At 36.6% G+C, this 21,327-nt stretch overlaps 1 protein-coding gene across 5 annotated transcripts in view; it reads left to right on the forward strand.

The window, feature by feature from the left end:
- NBEA (neurobeachin) overlaps nt 1-21,327 on the forward strand; it is a 513,163-nt gene that overhangs the window by 201,272 nt on the left and 290,564 nt on the right. For 4 of the 5 annotated variants that reach the window (XM_063332757.1, XM_063332711.1, XM_063332739.1 and 1 more), the window contains 2 exons: nt 4,823-5,261; nt 17,934-18,088. In XM_063332757.1, the coding sequence (XP_063188827.1) occupies nt 4,823-5,261; nt 17,934-18,088 (594 nt within the window). The remainder of the gene's footprint in view (nt 1-4,822; nt 5,262-17,933; nt 18,089-21,327) is intronic. The other variant, XM_063332720.1, reaches the window with a different exon arrangement.

Consider the following 21,327-nt stretch of genomic DNA (forward strand, 5'->3'; position numbering starts at 1 on the left):
GAAAGGTGGCAGCAACTCCTGTAGCAAGATTGCCCCAAACCTTCTGTTGCCAAATGTTGCTATAGTGTTTGCAGCAGAAATTTGACAATGATTTTGGATAGTGTGATTTTTCAGATAAATTTTCAACCATATTGTAAGCAGTTAAAAATAATAATTTTCATCCTTTTTTACTTCTGAAAATTTTCAGCTGATTTTTCTAATAAGTTTAATTTTTGATAAAATGAAAAAGAAAATGAAACACAGGAATATACACACAATTTTTCCATTTTTTTAAAGTAAATAAAGATTAAAAGCAGAATATTTTTCTTGCCATTTTTTTAATGGCAAAATTGTATATATTTACCTCAGATATGAAAGGTCTCATTATTAAGTTAATAAACATGGGGGGGGTGCGTATTTTTTAGGCATATGGAAGCAGTGCAAGTGCTATTTAGGTAACTCAGTAGGTTAAAACAATTACAATACACTTCATAAATCACAAGCAAACAAGATATTTTAGGGAAGGAGCGTGACGGATGAGGTCACCAGATATACAATATGTCATTTAGTTAACTTAAGCCCATATTTTTCCCATAATGTAGTAGATGAACTCATTAGTTACAATGAAAAACAGTAAGAAGGAGGCATCTGGCTTCCAACTGCCTATTTCTGACAGGGTTAAGATCACTAGATCTAGTAATGTTTCTGCTTTGTCTACTGACATGGCCTTGTGCTGCGGAAAACTGATGAGGTTTGCTGAAAATTTACAGGCTCACTGTCACAACATTAGAGCATAGACAGATGCAATCAGTTATATTTTTGCTTCTGTTCATGTTTATCATTTTGCTAAGTTGCTTTGAGTATTTAGGATTTTTGTAAAAGCATACGGGTTACCAGTTTAAGATTTTTTCTAAATAATGTTATGAAGCAGTATTCTTTATTCCTGAATTCTGGAGGCAGCAGAAGTGCTATGACACAGTATAAATAAACATAGAATAAAACTTGTGGATATACGGTGTTGTAACTAAAATTGGTTGGGTTTTGTGACCCACACTCAGGAGTTAATAATTTAGCTAAAATAGTACTAATAATAATGCTGATCCAGAAGGCCTTATAATACATCTTTTCAGACATATTCGTCTGAATTTCACAAATAGTAATTTGCTAGTATTCTTTTTTGAGAAGCAGTTATTAAGTAACTTTATTTGTTCTGAGTTTGTTTTCCTTTGATTTACAAAAAGTAAATCGGACCTTTTAAATTCATTTAGCTTGCTTGATGTTTTAAAAATGAGAGTTAGTGCATTGGATTTAAGTAGTGGTTAGAGATTGTTATTAGCAGTGATAAACCAGACTAAACTTAATTGACTTAGCGCAGTGTATTCGTATTAGGTACTGGAGACACAGTAAGAAAAGTAAAGATACAGGTCTGGTTTCTGTGGATATCAAGTATCCGTACATTTACCTGTAAATAGAATAACTACTCTTGATATACTTTCCTAAATAATTTTTATTAATGTTACGTATTGTATAGTATGTCATATCTAAATTCTATGTTCTCAAATTTAATTTTCCTTCCATTCTTAACTGTAAATGGTGCAATCCTTTAGGCATTTTATTGTCATTTGGGAACAAAGGATTACAAGGCACCTGATGAGTAATTAACTACAGTCTTATTTATAGAGTTTTGAAATTAGTTCTGACTTTTTGAATTTGCTACTCTAACTGGAAGGCTATTCCAGAACCTTAATTCCATAGTGATGACTGTCACTTCTCAATCTAAACGTATTCCTGGTGAATTTGCAGTCACTTTTTCTTATGCCAATTCTTCCATTTAGCTTAAATCCTTCTTCTGGAGTTTGCATCCTGAAAATACACGTATAATAGCTGTTGTATACCTTCCCAGTACTAGTTTGGCCTGTCTGTATCAGCCAAACTCTTTTTTTTTCTGCAACAGTCGATCACTGTGGATCTCCACAGTGGCACTTCCATCTTTCTTAAATATAATGGCATACACAGTATCCCATGAAGAACCCTACCAACGCCTTCTCAATGCCATTAATACTTGACTCTTGCAGGAGCTATTCCTTCAGAAAACTTCGGAATCACAGTTGCCTTTTTCATAGCAGTGTTGTATCAGTAACTGAATAATTACACAGTGACTGATGTATCCGGGTCCTTCTCTACAGTCATTTCCAGCTGATGAATGCGAATTATAATGGGAATCTCTATGTTAGTCACTGGATGCATAGCTTTTCATAATTCCTTCTTACAATCATCCTTCTGTGCATCAATTGTACCTTGTAACTTTGTCATCAGCAAATTTCACCAGAATGTTTTTACTTTTTCACCTGAAATCTTTATTAAAATTTTGAAAGAGATAACTCCTCTGGTAGTTTTCCTCAGTCTGATGGTTTTTTTTTCTTTTGAAACTATTTGATGTGTCCTTCTTAGGCAGTTTCCTTTCCCACCTTCTATTAGTTTCCAGGTTCTCCTGACTAAATTACTATCTGTTGTGACAACCCCAGCTTTACTGAATTTTACTACATTGGCCCTTATTTTGTTTGAGCACTAAATATTTAAAAATCTCTTTAAGCAAAGCCATTTTGTAATCTGTCTCATTCCATTCCGTTACTATACTTTATTCCAAAATAAATCCTGAAATCTTGCTTACTGGCTTCTAGTTGTCTAAGCTGAAAGCTTGTAGTTGTCCAGATCATTTTTTCCCCTTTCTTAAAAAGAAAAACCATACGTTGGTATTCTCCAGCCATATGTCGCTATCTCCACTTACCTATTTGGCAAAAGTACTCGCTACTAGACCAGTAATTTTATAGACTGTTTATTTCAAAATTGGCTTGGAGTCAGTTCATTCCCTTGATTTTAACATATTAAAATCTTTCTTCTGGTTTAGCTAGGGTATTTGAATTTCCACAACCACATTTCCATCAGCTTTACTGTCTTTAGGTTTCTGTTCAGCATTGTTGACCTTAATGAAAATCGAGGTTAGGTGCACTCTAACTTCAACACGTAGTGGACCGTCTTTTTTTTTAGTGTCCTCTTTTCATTTACATAATAATGGAACCTTATGCTATTTTACTTACCATACGTTACAAGGGCAACAATCTGTCCGGTCCTACCCTGCCCTTAAGTTGAGAGCTGTTGTCTTTGTGTGGATAAAGTTTAAAGAGACAAGCAAGCAGAAAATTCATTAGGATCATTCTGTGGATCAGATGTCCTTCTGTGCCAAATATAGGCAGTAGTAAGTAGATACGGATTTTTTTACTTCCTGACCCGGCAGATGCTAAGTGCATTTTATGCAGCTCATAAATCCAGTTTCTACTTCCTGCTTCACAAAGCAGGGCTCATATCTATTTGATAAGATGTGTTTAAGGCACTTAGGAGACAGAGAAGAAGGAAGTGGCTTCAGCATTTATGGCTGTTAAAAGAAGAAAACCCCATTGTTATAATGGGTTATTCCGCTTTGTGTTTTTAAAAACCTCTTCTGTTCTATCTATCTATATCTGTTTGTTAATGCTCGTACACATGGAGAGTTTTACACTACCATTAGTTCAAATGCATGGATAATCTCATACGCAATTTTTTATGTGCACATGCATACATGCACACTTATACCCATGTGGTAAATATGTCTAAATACTTTACACCTGAGTGTATCAAAGAATTGGTAATAAGTTATCTGATTGTTATTAAAGTTATGTTGTTGAAACACATTTTGTTTGGAATAGGCAGAAGGGCAGAGCTTCATCTAAGTACGTTGTAAAATATTTTCCATAATATCTAAACTGATATAACAGGACCATCCAAAAAAAAGGTGTTCCTAATTCATACACAGGCCAGATAAATTTTATACTCAAGACAAGTGTTTCGATGCAAATAAGGTAGCTTGAAAATAAATTAAAAAATCAGTTTGAGTGCAAGCTTTTTGTCATTAAAAACAGCCATAGTCTGTTGCTCTAAAAAAGATAACCAAAAAGATGAATAGGGAAGTTATTCACAGCTCTAGCTAACTTTCCACTAAACATAGCAAATTATTCTTATTTAATGAAGTTGTTCTGTCTGTTTCACTGAAGTAATTAATAGAGGTATGCTTTTCTCGGTTACAAGATGTTGTAGAATCCATTCCAATCTGGAAATGTTCCAAACTCAACAGATTTCACTTGCTCATCTCTATAAAGCTGTGTTTATTTTGTTCTTAGCTTTTGCCAGAAAAAAATATGGAATTTTACCTTTTGTGGGTAAGGGAGAGTTATCTAAGGAATGAACAATAACACTTCTTTTTTTCATTTGTATTCAATGTAATGATATGTGTGTAAAAACGTGTATAATACAAATTTTAAACAAGAGGTAAAGCAAACAAAAGGTCTCACAGTTTTCTCTTGAATGCAAGCTTAATATTTTCTGACAGCAATAAAAAGATTATATTTTATAGTTATCCTGAAGCATAAGTGAGTTCATTTTTCTCTTCCAGTAGTCTCTCAGATCATACAGATATGCAGCTGATAGGTTATAATTTTGAGTGTTGTTTTTGCTGGCAGTATTGTACTGTTTGATTACTGTGTGAGTAGTGGGTTGTAATTTCTAAATGTCACTGGGTTTGCATAATGCAACTTTGGGCTCCCTCTTCCAAGCCTTTATATATGCCAAACAGCTGTTGAAAGAAAAAATGTTTTGTATGTAGAATGAGATTTTAAGGTGTAAACTACTAAGATTTGTGGGCTTTCTAACACTTACATTTCTGTCTTGTAAAAACTCGTGATTGTATTTTTAGGAGAAACAAAAATAAACTAAGTTACAAATATTGTTCATAATCTCTATTTCACTGCAGAGACACCAACTGTATTTCCAGAAAATATCAAAGATAAAGAAACACCGACACCGGTTGAAGATATTCAGCTGGAAAGCTCTATTCCTCATACAGATTCTGGAATTGGAGATGAACAGATGCCCAATATTTTGAATGGGACAGACTTGGAGACCAGCACAGGCCCTGATGCTATGAGTGAGCTGTTGTCTACTTTGTCTTCGGAAGTGAAAAAATCTCAGGAGAGCTTAACGGAAAGCCCCAGTGAAATCTTGAAACCCGCGTCATCGATATCCAGTATCAGCCAAAGTAAAGGCATCAATGTCAAGGAAATACTGAAGAGTCTCGTGGCAGCCCCTGTTGAAATTGCAGAATGTGGTCCAGATCCGATCCCTTACCCAGATCCCGCACTGAAGAGAGAAGCTCATGCTATTCTTCCCATGCAGTTTCACTCATTTGACAGGTATATGGCTGGATTCATTATTTTATATTCATGTTGTTCAGAAATTTGAAGGATTTTTTTTTTACATGGTTATTCTTCTATTGGTTTGTATTAGACTATATTAAAAAACAGCTGCATTACTTCTTTTCTGTGTTAACAAAACAGACTGTATAGTATAGACAAAAGTAATTCACCTTGTTTTTCTCTGTCAGCAGTGAATAAAACTCTATGAGGTACTTGGAAAACAAGCCTGTTGTAAAGAAATATTTTTGCAATAAAATCTTTTTTCCTTTAAAACGGCATTTTAGTGAGGAAGAGGAGGAGGGGTAATATCTGCTGATATAGAACAGACTGACTGCAGAAATTCAGTCAAGTATTCTTTCAAAGGCTTAAATTTTAATTGGATCCATCATCGCACTGTTTTCTGGTACTGAAATGCTTTGACCATGGCAAATTGTTTGCATGGTCATGGTGGAAACCAGTTTCCTTTTAGGTCCTTAAAAAGCAAATACGCTCAAAAGTTAGTGTTTAAAAATAAACTGCTGAACATTTACACAAAGAGTCCTTTGTTTCCGTTTTCAGGCTGTAGCTTCCAAGCTTCTAATGCATTTACTTTGCTTTAAATGCTTGCTCCACCTATGTTATCCTGAACATAGAAGTTGTCTGAAGATGTGCAGCTGACAACATCCTTCCAGAAGAAGGGTAACCTGTTCCCTTGTGGGCTTAGTCTTAACCTGTGCAAAGAGCTAACTCCTTTGCCTGTTGGTGTGCTTACAGTTTCCACTATAAGATCCCTGCAGTTTCTCCATAAAAATGTTTTAAAAAAGTAAGAAATGGAATCAAGACTTAAAGATATGGTAAATCGTGTCTCAAAATTTTAAGTGAAGTTGTAGAAATATATTAGTTTGTCATGCAGGTACAAGAATTAAAATTCTGGAGGAAATTAAAAACAAAACAAGAAAATGGCTATGTTGTGATTTATGAGAAAAATCCATCTGCATTTACACAAAACCTGCAAAAATGTCACAAATGTCTTCATTGAAGTCTTAAGAAAAACAATATGCAATCAATGTTTTCAGTGTAATATAGACAGTAAAGTGCAAGAAGATATATGAGAATTTTAGAATAAAAGTGAAGAAGCATTTTTCCTTAGGAATTCCATAGAAAAGCTGGTGCCTTTTTGTCTGTGTGTGTATATATATATTAGCACTGAGGCTACTCTTCTGAAATAATTCAATAAACAATCAACATCTGTTGTAACAAAGAAGATTGACTCAAGCTAGGAAAAGTGAAAAAGTACTTTAGAAGCAATGAATATATCCCTTTCTAATAGTAGTTTAGGTCTTAAGGCCATTTCAGAGAAAAGCTCATTTAGCAACTGTTTCATTAAGAGAATATTTCTTTGTTCAGCAACCTGCATGCTTTGATTTTAGAGTGATTTCAATGTGAAGTGAAAAATACTTTTTTTTCCTATACGGTTAGGAATTTTTCCTTAATCCTCTGTGAGGAATCATCAAATTCCAGAATGCGTTCCTGTACATTAAGCTGTACCTAACTGTAACCACCAAAAGGTTACTTTAGTTGAACCTATTCAGCTAAATTTCTACCTTGGTCAATTAAGAAAAATATTTCCTTCAGAGGGTTATTATTAATTCCCAAATCGCTAGACACGTAAATTAAAATGGAGCGTATCGCCTCATGACGCTAGAGCGAACTTAACATCAAGGTGATTGAAGAGATGAGGTTTACACTAATTTCTAAATTACAGCTTTATAGGAGCGCATTAAGAACTCTAACAGGCTGCAGTAGGTTGGCCATAACCTGTATTTAGTGCGAGCACCTCCGTTAGATACTTCTTGTACCAGTGTGACTGCTTGTACATTTTGAACATCATTATTAGTAGTTGCTAATACACAATCATGGAATTATTTGAGAGGCGCTTCATGTCTAGAGCTTATGGGTTTTGATAGGCGTTTCATACTTCATAAGTTCGCTTAGCAGCCCAGAGGGTTTGGTGATTTGGGTTTTCCCTATCCTGTTACCCTGCTGACCCAGTTGTGATTCCGTGATGTGCTATATAAAGCATACACCTACATTTGTAGCTTGGTAGCATATGTTACACCACGTCAGCCCTTGGCTTTGTTTACTTCTTCAAAGAAAAAAGTTGGTAATGGTTGAAGTTTAGAAAAAAGAAAGACCCGTTTGTATCAATTTTGTTGGGATATTTTGTTCTCTTCAATAGATCACCCTGCTATCTGATTTTGGTGAGTGAGGTAGGTCATGCTTTTTAATACAACTAAAAATGGCTGCTTCAGGCAGGTCCCAGCAGATCAGGAAGTGTTAAATTCTTACCGACAACTAAACGAGTGTTATTGAATTGTGGGCATCTCACTAAAACAGGACCTCGGCTGGCCGGTTGCACCTCATGGCTGCGTTACTGAATGATGACCACTGCTCAGGCAAACACTTCTCTGTGCGCTTTGCTCAGGTTTACAAAGTACTTGCTTGACCACTGTGACAATCTTTGGAGGCAAAAGATGGGTGGCGTTGTTGCTTTTCTTTTTAAAATTACAAAGGAGAAGCAGATTGCGATCTTGACCCTGTAACTTTTCATGGGGGGGTGAAACAAAGGTTACGGGGGGAAAAAACCTTGACTAGCATATTGAAATAACATTAGAATTAATTAAAACATTGAGAAAGCAACATGAATTTTAGCTTGTGGTGGTTTATGTAGATTTTGTGTTGCCTATAGTATCCCAATTATCATTGAGAAACTAAAAAAACTTGCAATGCTATTTCCATGCTTGCTCATGTAAACATAATTGTGTTTACTGCTATAAACTAACAATTAAATAATAAGCACCACATATTTTTTTAAGGTTAACACTGTGCCTGTGGACCGTATTTCTCTAGGATCTTCTGTTGCGGTAGTTTATGCAGCTTTTGGTAATTCACTGAGCAATGTGGCTATTGGTCATGTTTATTCTCTCTCGTGAGAATCATGAGCAATGGCATGTATTGTTTTGTCAGGTTTTATTTGTTTCAGTTTTTATAAAATATACGTGGTGATTCCATATTTATAAGCAAATCCAGGTTAGAGAAATGCATTTTTCACTTTAATCAAAAGATATTCTTAGTCCTTGTGAGGCTAGACTTCTTTTATTTTATTTTTGCATTTGGATGGCTGAGTGCCTTGTAAAAGAAGAGATTACTAAGTTATTGTAGAAAAATAACTGTCTTTGTTGTTTTAAAGATATTTCTTTAACTAAAATCACTGATCTCACATGCAGGTAAATCCCATATAAAGCAAACTCCTTTAAATGGAATTGAAGTTAAGAATTCTATTTTATCATTTAATGGGATGTGTTTTACTCTGCATGTTCTTTTAATTGTACATTGCTAGTATGTTCATAAGAGTCATTGTGTAATAGGCTATAGTGTGTTCTTCTGTAGAATTTGTGCAGTTATAAATGAAATATAAAAGCAGAAAATGTGTCCAGCATGTTTTATCAAGTAGGACTTGTGTGTAGTTAATGTATGCAGCAGTTCAAGTACTATCGAATGTAAATGATGAGGTGATATTGATGAAAGGAGGGGATTGAGGTCTCGGGGGGCGCTGATGACGGATTGAACAGAAGCGGCCTTGCGCCGCACGTAACTCAAGTCTGTCGTCTTCACCGCTCAAAGCCGTAATGGGAGGTGGCAGTCTGAAATGAGTTGCCACGGCAAAGAGTATTATTTTTGAAATGCTTTCACACAAATCACTAGGCCCTGCATACAACTTAGTTTCATGCTTTAATGTCATCAGGAGGCACAAATTGGTGTGTCTAATTGTTTGCCACCTGCCAGCAAAATGAGCTGCCAGCCAGCCAGACGGGTTTGATTGTCTGTCAGCTCTTCAATAGATTGAGAGTGACAACATCAAAAATTTCACTTCAAACTCTGAAGCTTTGAGCAGCTTTTCAGAGACCTTTTCCCCACAAGTGCTTCTGGACAACTGCATTTTTCAATTAGTTTTCAATATATCGCTGCCTTCTGCTTCATCTGTCTTAAGGTAGCCGTAATTACATTATGAGCTGTATAAACAGATTTCTGGGACGCTGGAGCCTGGATCCTCAAAGTTATGACATGTCTTTTAACGTCAGACTGAATTCCTTGAAAATGGCATCCCGGATGACATTTTTAGAAGGAAACACAAAGGGTTATTTCACCTAGATTTGCAACTAATGGAGCATAACTCACCAATAATTCCTTTTTGCCTTCTCATCTTTTGTCTGACAAAAATGAGTCCCTGTTATTGATTTTTAGGGTTTGGGGATTTCTTGTTTATGTTTTTTTGTCAATTTGCATTTGTCCCACTAGACACAACCTAGGCCATTAATGTTTGTGAATTTATTTGTGATTCTACCCAGTACTACATTCTGAAGCCTGCATTTGTTCCACTCTACCTTTTTTCTAGTGGAGAGTTTTTAGAGAGGTGCTAGTATTGAAATTGAGAGTGCTTTGGTTTTGTGTCTCATTTATTATTTTTTCAAAGTGAGGTAATTTACATATATTTTCTGTACTTAGCAGAACTCTTTCAATAGGAAGCATGCTTCCATAAAGCAGAAAATCTTGAGTTCCTGGAAATGAGAAGATCAATTATTTTTTGTTGCTATTAAATATCTATATTACTATGGGTTTGCATAGTTTAAATGCTCAATTAAGTTTTTTCAAGCATATTTTGAAATATTTTGAAGGACACACTTTTGAAGTATTTTAGTCTTGTTTTTTCTTTTTTCTTTTTCCCCCTTAGAAGGTACTTGGGGCCACTTTTAAAGGTATTTAAATGCTAGAGAACATGGACATCTCGTGAAATCCGATCAGGGGTGATGCATGTCCTGCCAGTTAGTACAGAGAAAGAAGGTCTTCAAAAAGTATAAAAATCTATGTTTTATGTATGTAGGCCATATTTAGAAGGACTACTCAGAGTCTCTATGTGTTTTACTAGAATATTTTTTTTTATTTTTTTTTTTTACTGTTTGACAGAATGGGAAAAAGACAGGAACTGGGAGAGAAGATGGACTGAATGTTCAAATACATTATTTATCCATTGTATTATTGCCCACCTTTGGGAGATCACTGATAGGCACTGCCCTACACAGTCATTTAATAAAATAGCTAAATTAGGAGATTATATTCCTGTTGTAGTCCTTAGATTCTTCAAAAGATATTTGCTGAAAAACAGATTTGATTTCCCTGAAAACTTAATAAAAATGAATTATGAATAAATAGAAAATCATAGAATCTTCGTGGTTGGAAAGGACCTTTGAGATCATCGAGTCCAACCATACACAAAAAAAACCCCAACCCTACAATCTCTGCCGCTAGAGCATGCCCTGAAGTGCCAAATCTAGATGTTTCTTAAATACCTCCAGGGATGGTGACTCAACCACCTCCCTGGGCAGGCTGTTCCAGTGCCTGACCACTCTTTCAGTAAAGTAATTCTTCCTAATATCTAATCTAAACCTCCCCTTCAATCTACCCTCTCCCACTTTAAAACTGTTACCCCTTGTCCTATCACTACACTCCCTGCCAAAAAGTCCCTCACCATCTTTCCTGTAGCTCATTGAGGTTCTGGAAGGGGCTATAAGGTCTCCTTGGAGCCTTCTCTTCTCCAGGCTGAACAACCCCAACTCTCTCAGCCTGTCCTCACAGGAGAGGTGCTTCAGCCCTCTGATCATCTTCATGGCTCTCCTCTGTGCTTGTTACAACAGATCCATGTCCTTATTATTTTGGGGGCCCCAGAGCTGGACGCAGGACTCCAGGTGGGGTATCACAACAGCGGAGTAGAGGGGCAGAATCACCTCCCTCGTCCTGCTGGCCACGCTATATGTTTTTGTCCTCTCCCAACAGAGAAGATTACTTTATAAAGTTAATAAAGAAAAATACTCGGAGAAAAGAGAACACCTTTCCCATGAATCAAGAAGGGACAGTTACAGGTGCTGTCACCACTTAGTCATTTCATTCCCCGTTACTTTGGGTATCACAGTAGTTTGTGAACATGTGAATGAAAAAAATATTCAATAATGTGGGAATTAAGTGACTCATCTGGGGTTCCTCTTCATTCTCAGTAATTTTCCTGATCTTCATGTGAGGGAGATTGTGGTCCAAAGGAAAGACTTGGGAGCTCCTCTGTTTAGAATCTTTTCTAAGGCAGCAGTTAAAGTACACTCCAGAGAATGGGAGGTATGGTTTCACATCCTGTTACACAGAAAAGGGAATCGAAGTGAATTGTCTCTATTCCTAGAGAGTGTCTTAGCCGCTCGTTTCCTAAATAAAGTGGAGGACAAGGTGGAAGCGCACGTCCATCTCAGCAGTTCATTTGGAACAATTTCAGACAAAATATATTAATAGGATCAAGTCAATCAAAATTGGGTGTATTAACCCTCATTTTTTTTCATTAAGCTGTAATCATATTCCTCATGTCTGTCATTTAGCAACCTGTACACGGGTAACTCTTTCAAAACTCTTCTTAGAATCATAGAATCGTTTGGTTGGAAAGACCTTTAAGATCATCAAGTCCAACCATTAACTCAGCATTGCCAAGTTACCACTAAACCATGTCCCTTAGTGCTACATCTACACGTCTTTTAAATACATCCAGGGATGGTGATTCAACTGCTTCCCTGGGCAGCCTGTTCCAATGCTTAATAACCCTTTTAGTGAGGAATTTTTTCCTAATATTCATCCTAAACCTCCCCTGGTGCAACTTGAGGCCATTTCCTCTCATCCTATCACTTGTTACTTGGGAGAAGAGACCGACCCCCACCTCTCTACAACCTCCTTTCAGGTAGTTGTAGAGAGCGATAAGGTCTCCTCTGAGCCTCCTCTTCTCCAGGCTAAACATCCCCAGTTCCCTCAGCTGCTTCTCATAAGACTTGTTCTCCAGACCCCTCACCAGCTTCGTTGCCCTTCTCTGGACCCGCTCCAGCACCTCAATGTCCCTCCTGTAGTGAGGGGCCCAAAACTGAACACAGTACTCGAGGTGGGGCCTCACTAGTGCCAAGTACAGGGGGACGATCACTTTCCTAGTCCTGCTGGCCGCACTATTTCTCATACGTGCCAGAATGCTGTTGGCTTTCTTGGCTACCTGGGCACACTGCTGGCTCATACTCAGATGGGTGTCAGCTAATACCCCCAGATCCTTTTCCACTGGGAGCCTTTACAGCCACTCTTCCCCAAGCCTGTAGCGTCACATGGGGGTTTTGTGACCCAAGTGCAGAACCTGGCACTTGGCATTGTTGAATCTCAACATTGGCATCGGCCCATCGATCCAGCCCTTGTCCAGATCCCTCTGTAGAGCCATCCTACCCTCAAGCAGATCAACATGCGTGGAACCATAGCTGTATGTCAACTGAAGCTTTATATATGTTTTATCAGCAGAAACCAGCATCTCTCTGGTCCTTAATACGATTCACTGGATATACAGCTGAAAATTATACTGGGCTTTTGTCTTGCTTTTTTGCCCCAGTAGGCCACTGTAAAATCACTATTAAAGCTGTTTTGGTTTTTAAAGGACTGCAGCTTTTTAGCTCTTGCTTTTTTGGATTTTTTTGCATCATATATACAGGATTATGTTCATTCCTCATTCCCAGTTTATACCTCATACTGATTGTCTCTTTATGTTTTTTTCTTTATTCAGTGATGTTTCTAGCATTTAATACATGACATTTTCCCTTATATTGTATTCACATTCTTACAAATGATTAAATTTCCAGTATTTTCCATTTCTCTGTTCAGCCAAGACCCTTCATCTTTCATGATAGTTAGCTTTTTAACCTCTTACAGTTTTTCTTTGTTTTTTGTCAATTTTTTTGATCACTTCCGATGCTTCAGCTAATTTATCCTGAATGCAGAGGAGATTCTAGTGACTGGGACTTTCACTGGGAGTAAATACTCACTTTCCTCCTTTATCTGAGAGTGAAGATCAATGATCTTCTTGCCCTTGTCCTAAAATCCTACCTGAGATGATTTGCTTTCTTCTATTTAGAAACAAGCAATTTGTGTTTAGTAGATTAGGATCATGTCATGTACTTCAAGATTTGGATGTTTTGATAGATTTGGATGTTCTGATGAATGTATGGCATCAAATGATTGAAAAAATCCCTAATAACTGAGCATTCAGCACAAAGGTTTCATTTGCATGACTCTCCAAGACTGTATACTTCTGTGAGCCTTCCATATCCTTTCAATATACCTCACATTTTTTAATCCAGTTTTTCTTCCCCATGGCTATTGACTCTGAGTTACATCCCTCCTCCTTGATTTCAGGTGAACCTTGTCTTAATGCAGTCAGCCTAATAGAAGGTTGCAGGTTTCAAAATGTGTTGTTAGTACATACTAATGATCTCTTGCTACAGACTCAAATCAGAATCTAGGGCCGAAATCAGAAAGAACACTGAGTAATCAGCAATATACACATTTCATAAAGGACTGGACATGTCCATAGGTATGGAGAATATGAATAACTTTCAGAGAAGAAATACTAAGATTTTTTTTTTTTCAGAGATTAAATTAATCTAACTGTAGGACAAGGTGACGTGTAATATAGCAGACAAATTGTCCCCCATTTTCTACTGTGATTTCTTCTGAAACATCTGGCAGAAGTTGTTGTTTGACACAGAGTACTTCTGTCAAAAATTTGCCTGAAGAGCACTTCTTGAAAATCCTCATGCTTTCTGCTGCTCTGGGGGAGGAAGGGAGGAGCAAGAATATTAATTCAGCCTTAAGAGGTTTCACATATCCCAGAAGAGTGCAAAGTGATTCTGATTTAATTGCCGCTGCTCAGAGGGGTAACACAAGACCTGCAGCATTGGAGGCTTATCTCTGACCTCTTGATTGACCTGAGTGATTAGATTGGAAGACCTTTAGATTTTAAAATAGAGAAAGAGATACAGAATGTGGATCAGAGCAAGAGATAGAAAATACAGTGCTGCATAACTTGATTTGCCTGTCACCAGCACTGGGTAGCTAAATTTTTAAGGCAAGTTAATTTGAGAAAGTATTTTTTTTCATTTCCATTTCCTCTTTTAGCGGTTCAATGTATTGATACTATTATTTTCCATCTAACTATTTCATGTGAATTATTAAAACCCAGAAGAATCCTGTAGCTATTTGCCAGGGTTATTTAATGAACCAGCAATGCATGAGTGGTGTGGAGGTTCAACCAACAACACTCGTCTTAAACATGATGTGAATTATGATGACTTTAGGCTTAGATTTACTATTTGAAAATGACACTCATTGAGTAACAAAATAGCGGTTAGTAGTCACGTTTCTTTTTAGAATTGTGAGCTGCCTGATGAACAGAGAAATAAAATTAGCTGCTGTAGCCAATTACTACTAAGCTTTTGTTGGCTAAATCATTGAGGATCATTTGGGAGCATGATGATGTGATTCAGAAAAATGTGGACCACTTTGGAACATTTTGGAAGTCTGAAATATGCTTTATACAACAGGGCCTAAAATTAAATGACAGAGCATATATAACCTTTTCTTCTAGTGTGTAGATTTCTCTTCCTCCGTGAAAGAAGTATCTGAATGTGCTGTTGTAGTGGTTTGATAGGTTAAAAAAAGGGGTTTTTTGACTTGAGAGAGGTCTGTCATCCTCTTTCACCTTTCTTGTTCTGCTGTTCCTCTGATTGTTTTACACATTTTTGACCACTCTGTTGTGTTCGTATAGTTTTTCAGTCTCCTTCATCTGGATGTCATTCTGTATTCACTCGCTGTGTTTTGATTTATCAGTAGGAATGAGACATTTTGACAAGGTCACCATGTATGACATGTCAGAAAACTGCATTTTCTTTCAGTCTGGGATGATAGTGTCTCACTGATTTTGCCTATTCTTATGGTAGAGAGGCTTCTCTTGACGTTTCTTGTTAATTTGTAATTTAATAACACCTGACCTGTTTTAATGTCCTGATTCAGACCTACAAAAGAATGTCAACCCTATGTAGAGCATTAGTATTCATGGGATCTGGGAAGGATTTTCCTTTCTTTTTGTGGGAGCTGATTTTTAGTCTTAAACTACACTCTTAAGAAAAGAATCTTTGCCTTTATAGGAGGCCAGTACATTACGTCTGAGGAGTGAAGTTGACACATGTAGTCTTTGCTTTGGAAAGTTAGGTGGTCTTTTGGATACTCCGAAAGACCACTGAGCTGTCTGAAGATAAGGAGGGAAAACCTTGAATTTAGCTTCATCTTCTTTGGAAAAGTAACAAGGAAAGTAGGAAATACTTTTGCAACAATTGTGTCAGCAATTTAGTAGGTACCAATACCAGACAATACAGGAGGGAAAAATTATTTTACTTAAAATAAAAACCAAAACAAAACAGATTTCACTCACTCACACTCTGTCTCGTGTTTGCAAGCACTAGAATGGGTGCGTGTGTCTAAGGAGTGTGTCCAGCAGTCAGGCATCCCCCATGCTTGCAACCAAATGCTAGGTCCAGGATTTGCTGCCATGACATTGTGAGCATATATCACTATCAAGTCTTCCTTGCATCTCCTGGTTTCTTCATAGGTTGGAAAGTATTTGCAGTTGGATATGCTTTTTTTTTACCCTTATGGAGCTGTCAACAGCCTGTCCTTCCCCACCTCTTTGAGTCATCACCGTTCATTATTTTTGTCTCCAAGGTCTGGTTATCCTGTGAAGCTACACTCATGCCTGTGGTCTTTATGACCTGATAATCCACATGCCATTAGCATAGGCCAGTCTAAGACTATTCATTCTTCATTCACACCAATCCTAGCCTTTCAATTGCAGTTCTCTACACTAGAAGGACTCTGCTCTTCAGTACTTATTCAGTACTCCTGAACACACAGAATTCAAGTATTTGATTAATGTATTAATTGAGCTAGAGAATTTTGTGTGTGGATAGGAGCTGATTTTAAGACATTTCATGGTGTTATGGAGCAGGTTAATCTAACCCGTGTAGACCCGGCTTTATTCAGCTGTAGCTGCTACTATGTAAACACTTCATATCAGCAGCGATTGTAAGAGATTATTAACTGCAGAAAAAAGCAATTATTTTAGGGTCACATATCTTAATCAATAGCTATTGCATTGTGCAAATTCATCTTCTCCTAATGTAAATGGAAGGAGACAGAAAACCATCAATACACCTATAATTACCTTTCTAATAATACATACTTCAGAGTAGAGGTAAAACTGTTGTTCAGAATGCAGAGACGTCAACTAGCACTGTTACCCCTCTAAAAATAGTGGGGGAAAAAATGGCTTATGGATTGTTTTGTACACTATCATCATATAAGTGGACATCTCAAAATATAGCACTTGTATATAATTCTCACAATGGTATCAGCAATACAATTTGCATCACCAGTCTTTAAAATCCAGGGAGACTGAGGAGATATAAATAAAACTACATTACTGTAAAAAATTGTCCTGCATCTTTTGATCCATCGTGTGCCATCATATTTACACAGAAGTATAACAAGATAATTACCAAAGGAACTTCTAGAGCAAAATGTGGCCTTATTACCCTATCTAGTTGTATTTTCTTGCTCTTTTATTTGATCACAACGATTAAAGTGCTTAACCAGAAAACACGTGCATGATGACGAAAATATATATTTTTAACATTTACGAATATGATTTGTTTTAGGTTTGTTTTCCATTCAGGTTATCTACTGAAATAGACTTTTTAGGATTAGTTTTTTATAGATAAATGGAAATATTAAACAGAAAAAATGTAAATCTATTTGTCTGCACTATGACAGCTGTCCTGTGTTGAAAAAATATTAATTAAATGTCTCTGTAATATTTTCCTCCTTCTTCCCTTTTAACACGTACAGCAAGCCTTTTAGTTTTGAGATTTGAAGGAGAGTAGTGTAAGCTTTGGTGAGAACGTGTTTGTTTGAATGCAATGTTGTCTATATATATCTGATATTACATCAGAGTTTTTGCATGAAAGCCCTGTTCTCTTCTTAAAAGCTTCAAATTCTCAAGACTGCATTTTAAATCATATTTTTAAATCAACCTGATAACAATACTGTGAAAGCAAATATTTGCAGTGTTACATTTTAGGTGTTCAGTTTGCATCACGTGCTGCTGATTTAAATGAGTATTAAAGTTTTGCAGAAGGCTGAGTGCAAAATTATGTTTGTTAGTCAGCTATATTTGCAAGACCAGTACATGCATAGTACTGAAGAATCAACTACTGTATTCAAATGTTCAGGTGACTGGCAAAAAGAATTGTCATCTCAGCTAACTTCAGTAAGATCAACAAATTAATGTACTCATTAAGACTGCATACGTATGGACTGCTAGTGTGCTGGCATCATTTCCAACACTTTCCAATGTTTTCTTTGCAAATCTAGAACACAGGTGATAGATAGCGCTGTTCACAGCATCTCAGTGAAGTAAGTGGTGGGGTCTTTCCATGCTGCTGGCACTGAAAGACAAATTAAGATTCTCAGAATCACATGAAGCTGCAGACAAAGGATAGGAATATGGGGTTAGGGTCCATTAACCTAGTCTTACCCTATTTCAGAAAAGTTAAGAAAATTGACATTATGATGTGTTTTCCTCATCAACAGCGTTATAACACAGCATAATCCCATCAGAAACAAAACCTCTTGCTGACTCCGTTGTGCAGTTTTAGTAATCTGCCGTTTCTTTTTCCACAGGAGCGTGGTTGTACCAGTAAAGAAACCCCCTCCAGGCAGTCTGGCCGTTACCACAGTTGGAGCTGCCACAGCTGGGAGTGGACTGCCACCGGGTAGTACACCTAATATATTTGCTGCAACAGGAGCTACACCAAAAAGTATGATTAATACAACAGGTATTGTCCTTAAATATTTTTGTGACCCTCATTTTTTCTTGTTTGTTTTTTTGTTTTGTTACTTTTAGTGATGTTTTGTTTTTTAATCATCTTTTTTGTTACCGTTTTTGTATTTCTAAAATAAAAAACCTGGGAAGATTAAAGCTTGGCCTTTTTTAGAGCCAGCGTTTTCTCTTGGTGTATGTTTACAATCTTTGATAGTGCACATTGGACTTGCAAAGCCTTAAATAAGTGAATAAATAGCCTTAATACTGTTTTATAAGCGTAGTTTAGAATTGAAATGAGCTAACTTCTCCAGTGCCCTGCAGTAGAGGACGTTTATATGATACACACCAATTAATCCCTCCTCATGCATCAAAGAAAGTAAAGACAAATAGCTACTTAATAAATATCTTGTAGATTGCGGAGGGTTAATATTTTGGGCAATTACTATTTGTCAATGGAAATTATGCTAGGATTTTTGGAAGGCTTTTCAGTAAGAAGCTACCTAATGTAACTGTAGTCCTGTCTTACCAGTAGTTGTTTATTGTAAGCTGTAGAAGGAGGACAAGACCTTATTTTAATTATTTATAATAGTAATAATGGGATTGTCTATCATGAAGGAGTCTCTTGACCATGGAGACTGCGGTTTTCATTCAGAAATGAATCCTTACTGAGAGCAACTGATGTTTACTTTGGAAAAAAATTCAGCTCCTTTGCAATGTCTGGCTATGGTCTGTTTTCTTTCTAAACTAAGCTTTCTAAGCAAAAGCACTTGAGAGAAGAGCTCTCTTCAAGGATATCACAACTTCAGTCAAGGGTTAAGAAAGTGAAAATCTCCCTGGGGTTGCAGAAAACGGAGGGGGAAGCTTTTGGCATCCTTCTGCTTCATGGAATAATATGAAGACACACTCATTTTTTTTTCTTTCCTTTTGCAGATTACCTTTAATACCTGGTAATAGAACTTTGATTTTTCTAAGGATAAAAAAAAAAAATCTTAAAATCTAATTATCCTGAGGCAGATGGGAGGAATGAATGCTCTGAATAATGTTATCACTTCTATGAACAGCTCCATTTGTGTAGCCACTTCTGTTAATCTTGAATGGATTTCCTTTTAGGTACTCTTATGTCATGCAAAAAATATCCTACATTGGAAACCCTGTTTTCCAAATGATACTGACTAGTGTAAGCTTTTCAGTCTTCTCACTGATTAAAGATCTGAACTGGTTTGGCTGGAATGTAGTAGCTCTTCTTTGTAAGTAATTGCATTTAAAAATCAGTCATTTCCCCAATATTGTTCTTAGTGGAGGACAGTATTGCAGATACCATGGTACATTCACTGTGGATTAAAGGCTGCCTTTTTTGGTAGATCTTATAACTTCTTTTTTTTTTTTTTTTTTAAATGCAACTGTTTTTGTCTCCTGGTCTATGGATTATCTTGGTTAAAGAAAAAGTATTGATTCAATGGAACTTCAGCAAGTATCAGATTTAATTAGAACTATATGTATACTGAACTTCTTTAGTGATCTTATTTGGGAAAGCCTGTTATGCCTGAATTCATCTGAATGAGCTTTATTGATGAATTCTTTTAAGAAATAGTTTGAAAAGTCCTCCAACCTTTTCTAAAGATTTGAATTTTAGATCAACATTTTAGAAATGCTAAACACATTAATGACAGAAAAAAAAAGTATTATCACATTAAAGGCATATAAATGTCTATTAAATTAAAATGCTCATTTTGCCATTTTTAGTTCAGCTGTGCCTGCGGTAGTTAAAATAGTGATCACGTATGTCAGTTTTTGAGATATATACATGAGGTATCCAGATACTTACTGGTTTATAAACTTGTAGTCTGTGAAATTATCTATGTTATTAATTATTTTAAAGTAATGTATAGAATTTAATTGAACAGCACCTTTTTTTTAAAAAAAAAAAACTATGGTAAAAAAGAAACCATATACAATTTTTTAGAAACACTAGATGTCCCCCCAAACCTATTTACAGTTGTTTTTACAGTATGTCACAGATACTCTAGAAGTACAGTTTTATCTTTGAGGTCTATTCTGTGCTGGACCTGTGCAAAAGGTGGTTTCTTTTCAGTTATTCATGGATTGCAGTCGATGTTTACATTCCATCTGCCATCGCTGTGTTGTAGTCAATGTCCCTGTCACGTTGTAACGAGATCTATGTTACTGAAGTCCTTTGAGTGTTTTGAATGTATCTTTTGGGAGACAGGTTTTCTTCGTTCATCTCTTTATGTAAGAAACTGGTTTTATAGGTTTTAGATTGCATTTCTGTAATTCGTATTCTGATTCTCACTTCTATATTAATCCAGTAGTTCTAGGTCTGTTTGACCTTCTCTTCTGGGAGCCTAGCTGATTAAGCAACTTAGCAACTGCATTTTTAGACAACAACCTTAATGAAGAAAATTTGACTTTGGAAGGAAAAGGGAAGAAGCAGTAAAAATACGTGTCACCTATGTATATATCAGTATAAATATGTAAATGAATACATATGCGCACACACACATATACACATATACGTGAATCCTCAATCTTTTTTAATCTACCCTATTCCCAGCTAAATTGCTGTGATTCCTAGGTTGGGAAAGATGGCCTACCTTATGTTGTTTTGTTTCCTTCTCATTACGTTTGGGTACATTTACAGTTTGCATTTAGTCCAAGTGAGAACCCGCGGTGTGAGCCATAACCCGCCTCCCACTCACATGGTTAGAACAGTAAGCTAAATCAGTTCCTAGTCTAAGTCCTGAACCTCACCAGCTACTCCAGCGTGAGCCAGCCCAGCAGAGACTCCTGCATTTTGATACTGTTTTGAATGTAAATTTTCTTAAATAAGCCAGTCAAAATTCTGAGTTTTGCCTTAATTATTTTATCAGTAAAAATTATTTAAAGGTAAATAAAAAATAAAAAAAAGTCATCCCTGCTGCCAGAGAATTTTTCACCATTATCAGCATTTGACCTCTACTTCACTGCTGGCTGCTTACGCAGTTAAGAAACCATAAATACTTTGTAGAGCTTCGCAGGAAACTGAAAAATAGTATATACCTATGTGGTGCAAAGGACAGTGACGTACCAACTGCTGACCAGCAACAGGGAGTTACAAGTTATTTTAACAAATTGGCAGAATAATGCCGTTGATCTCTAAACTGGGGTTCTCCACCCCTCGTTGCTAACTTGGATAGCTCTTGCCTGTCGCCCTCGTCTCCGATAGCGCTGCGGTCCCTCAGGTTTTGAACTCCA

Source organism: Chroicocephalus ridibundus, chromosome 1 (genome assembly GCF_963924245.1).
Source record: "Chroicocephalus ridibundus chromosome 1, bChrRid1.1, whole genome shotgun sequence".
Lineage (NCBI taxonomy): Eukaryota > Metazoa > Chordata > Aves > Charadriiformes > Laridae > Chroicocephalus > Chroicocephalus ridibundus.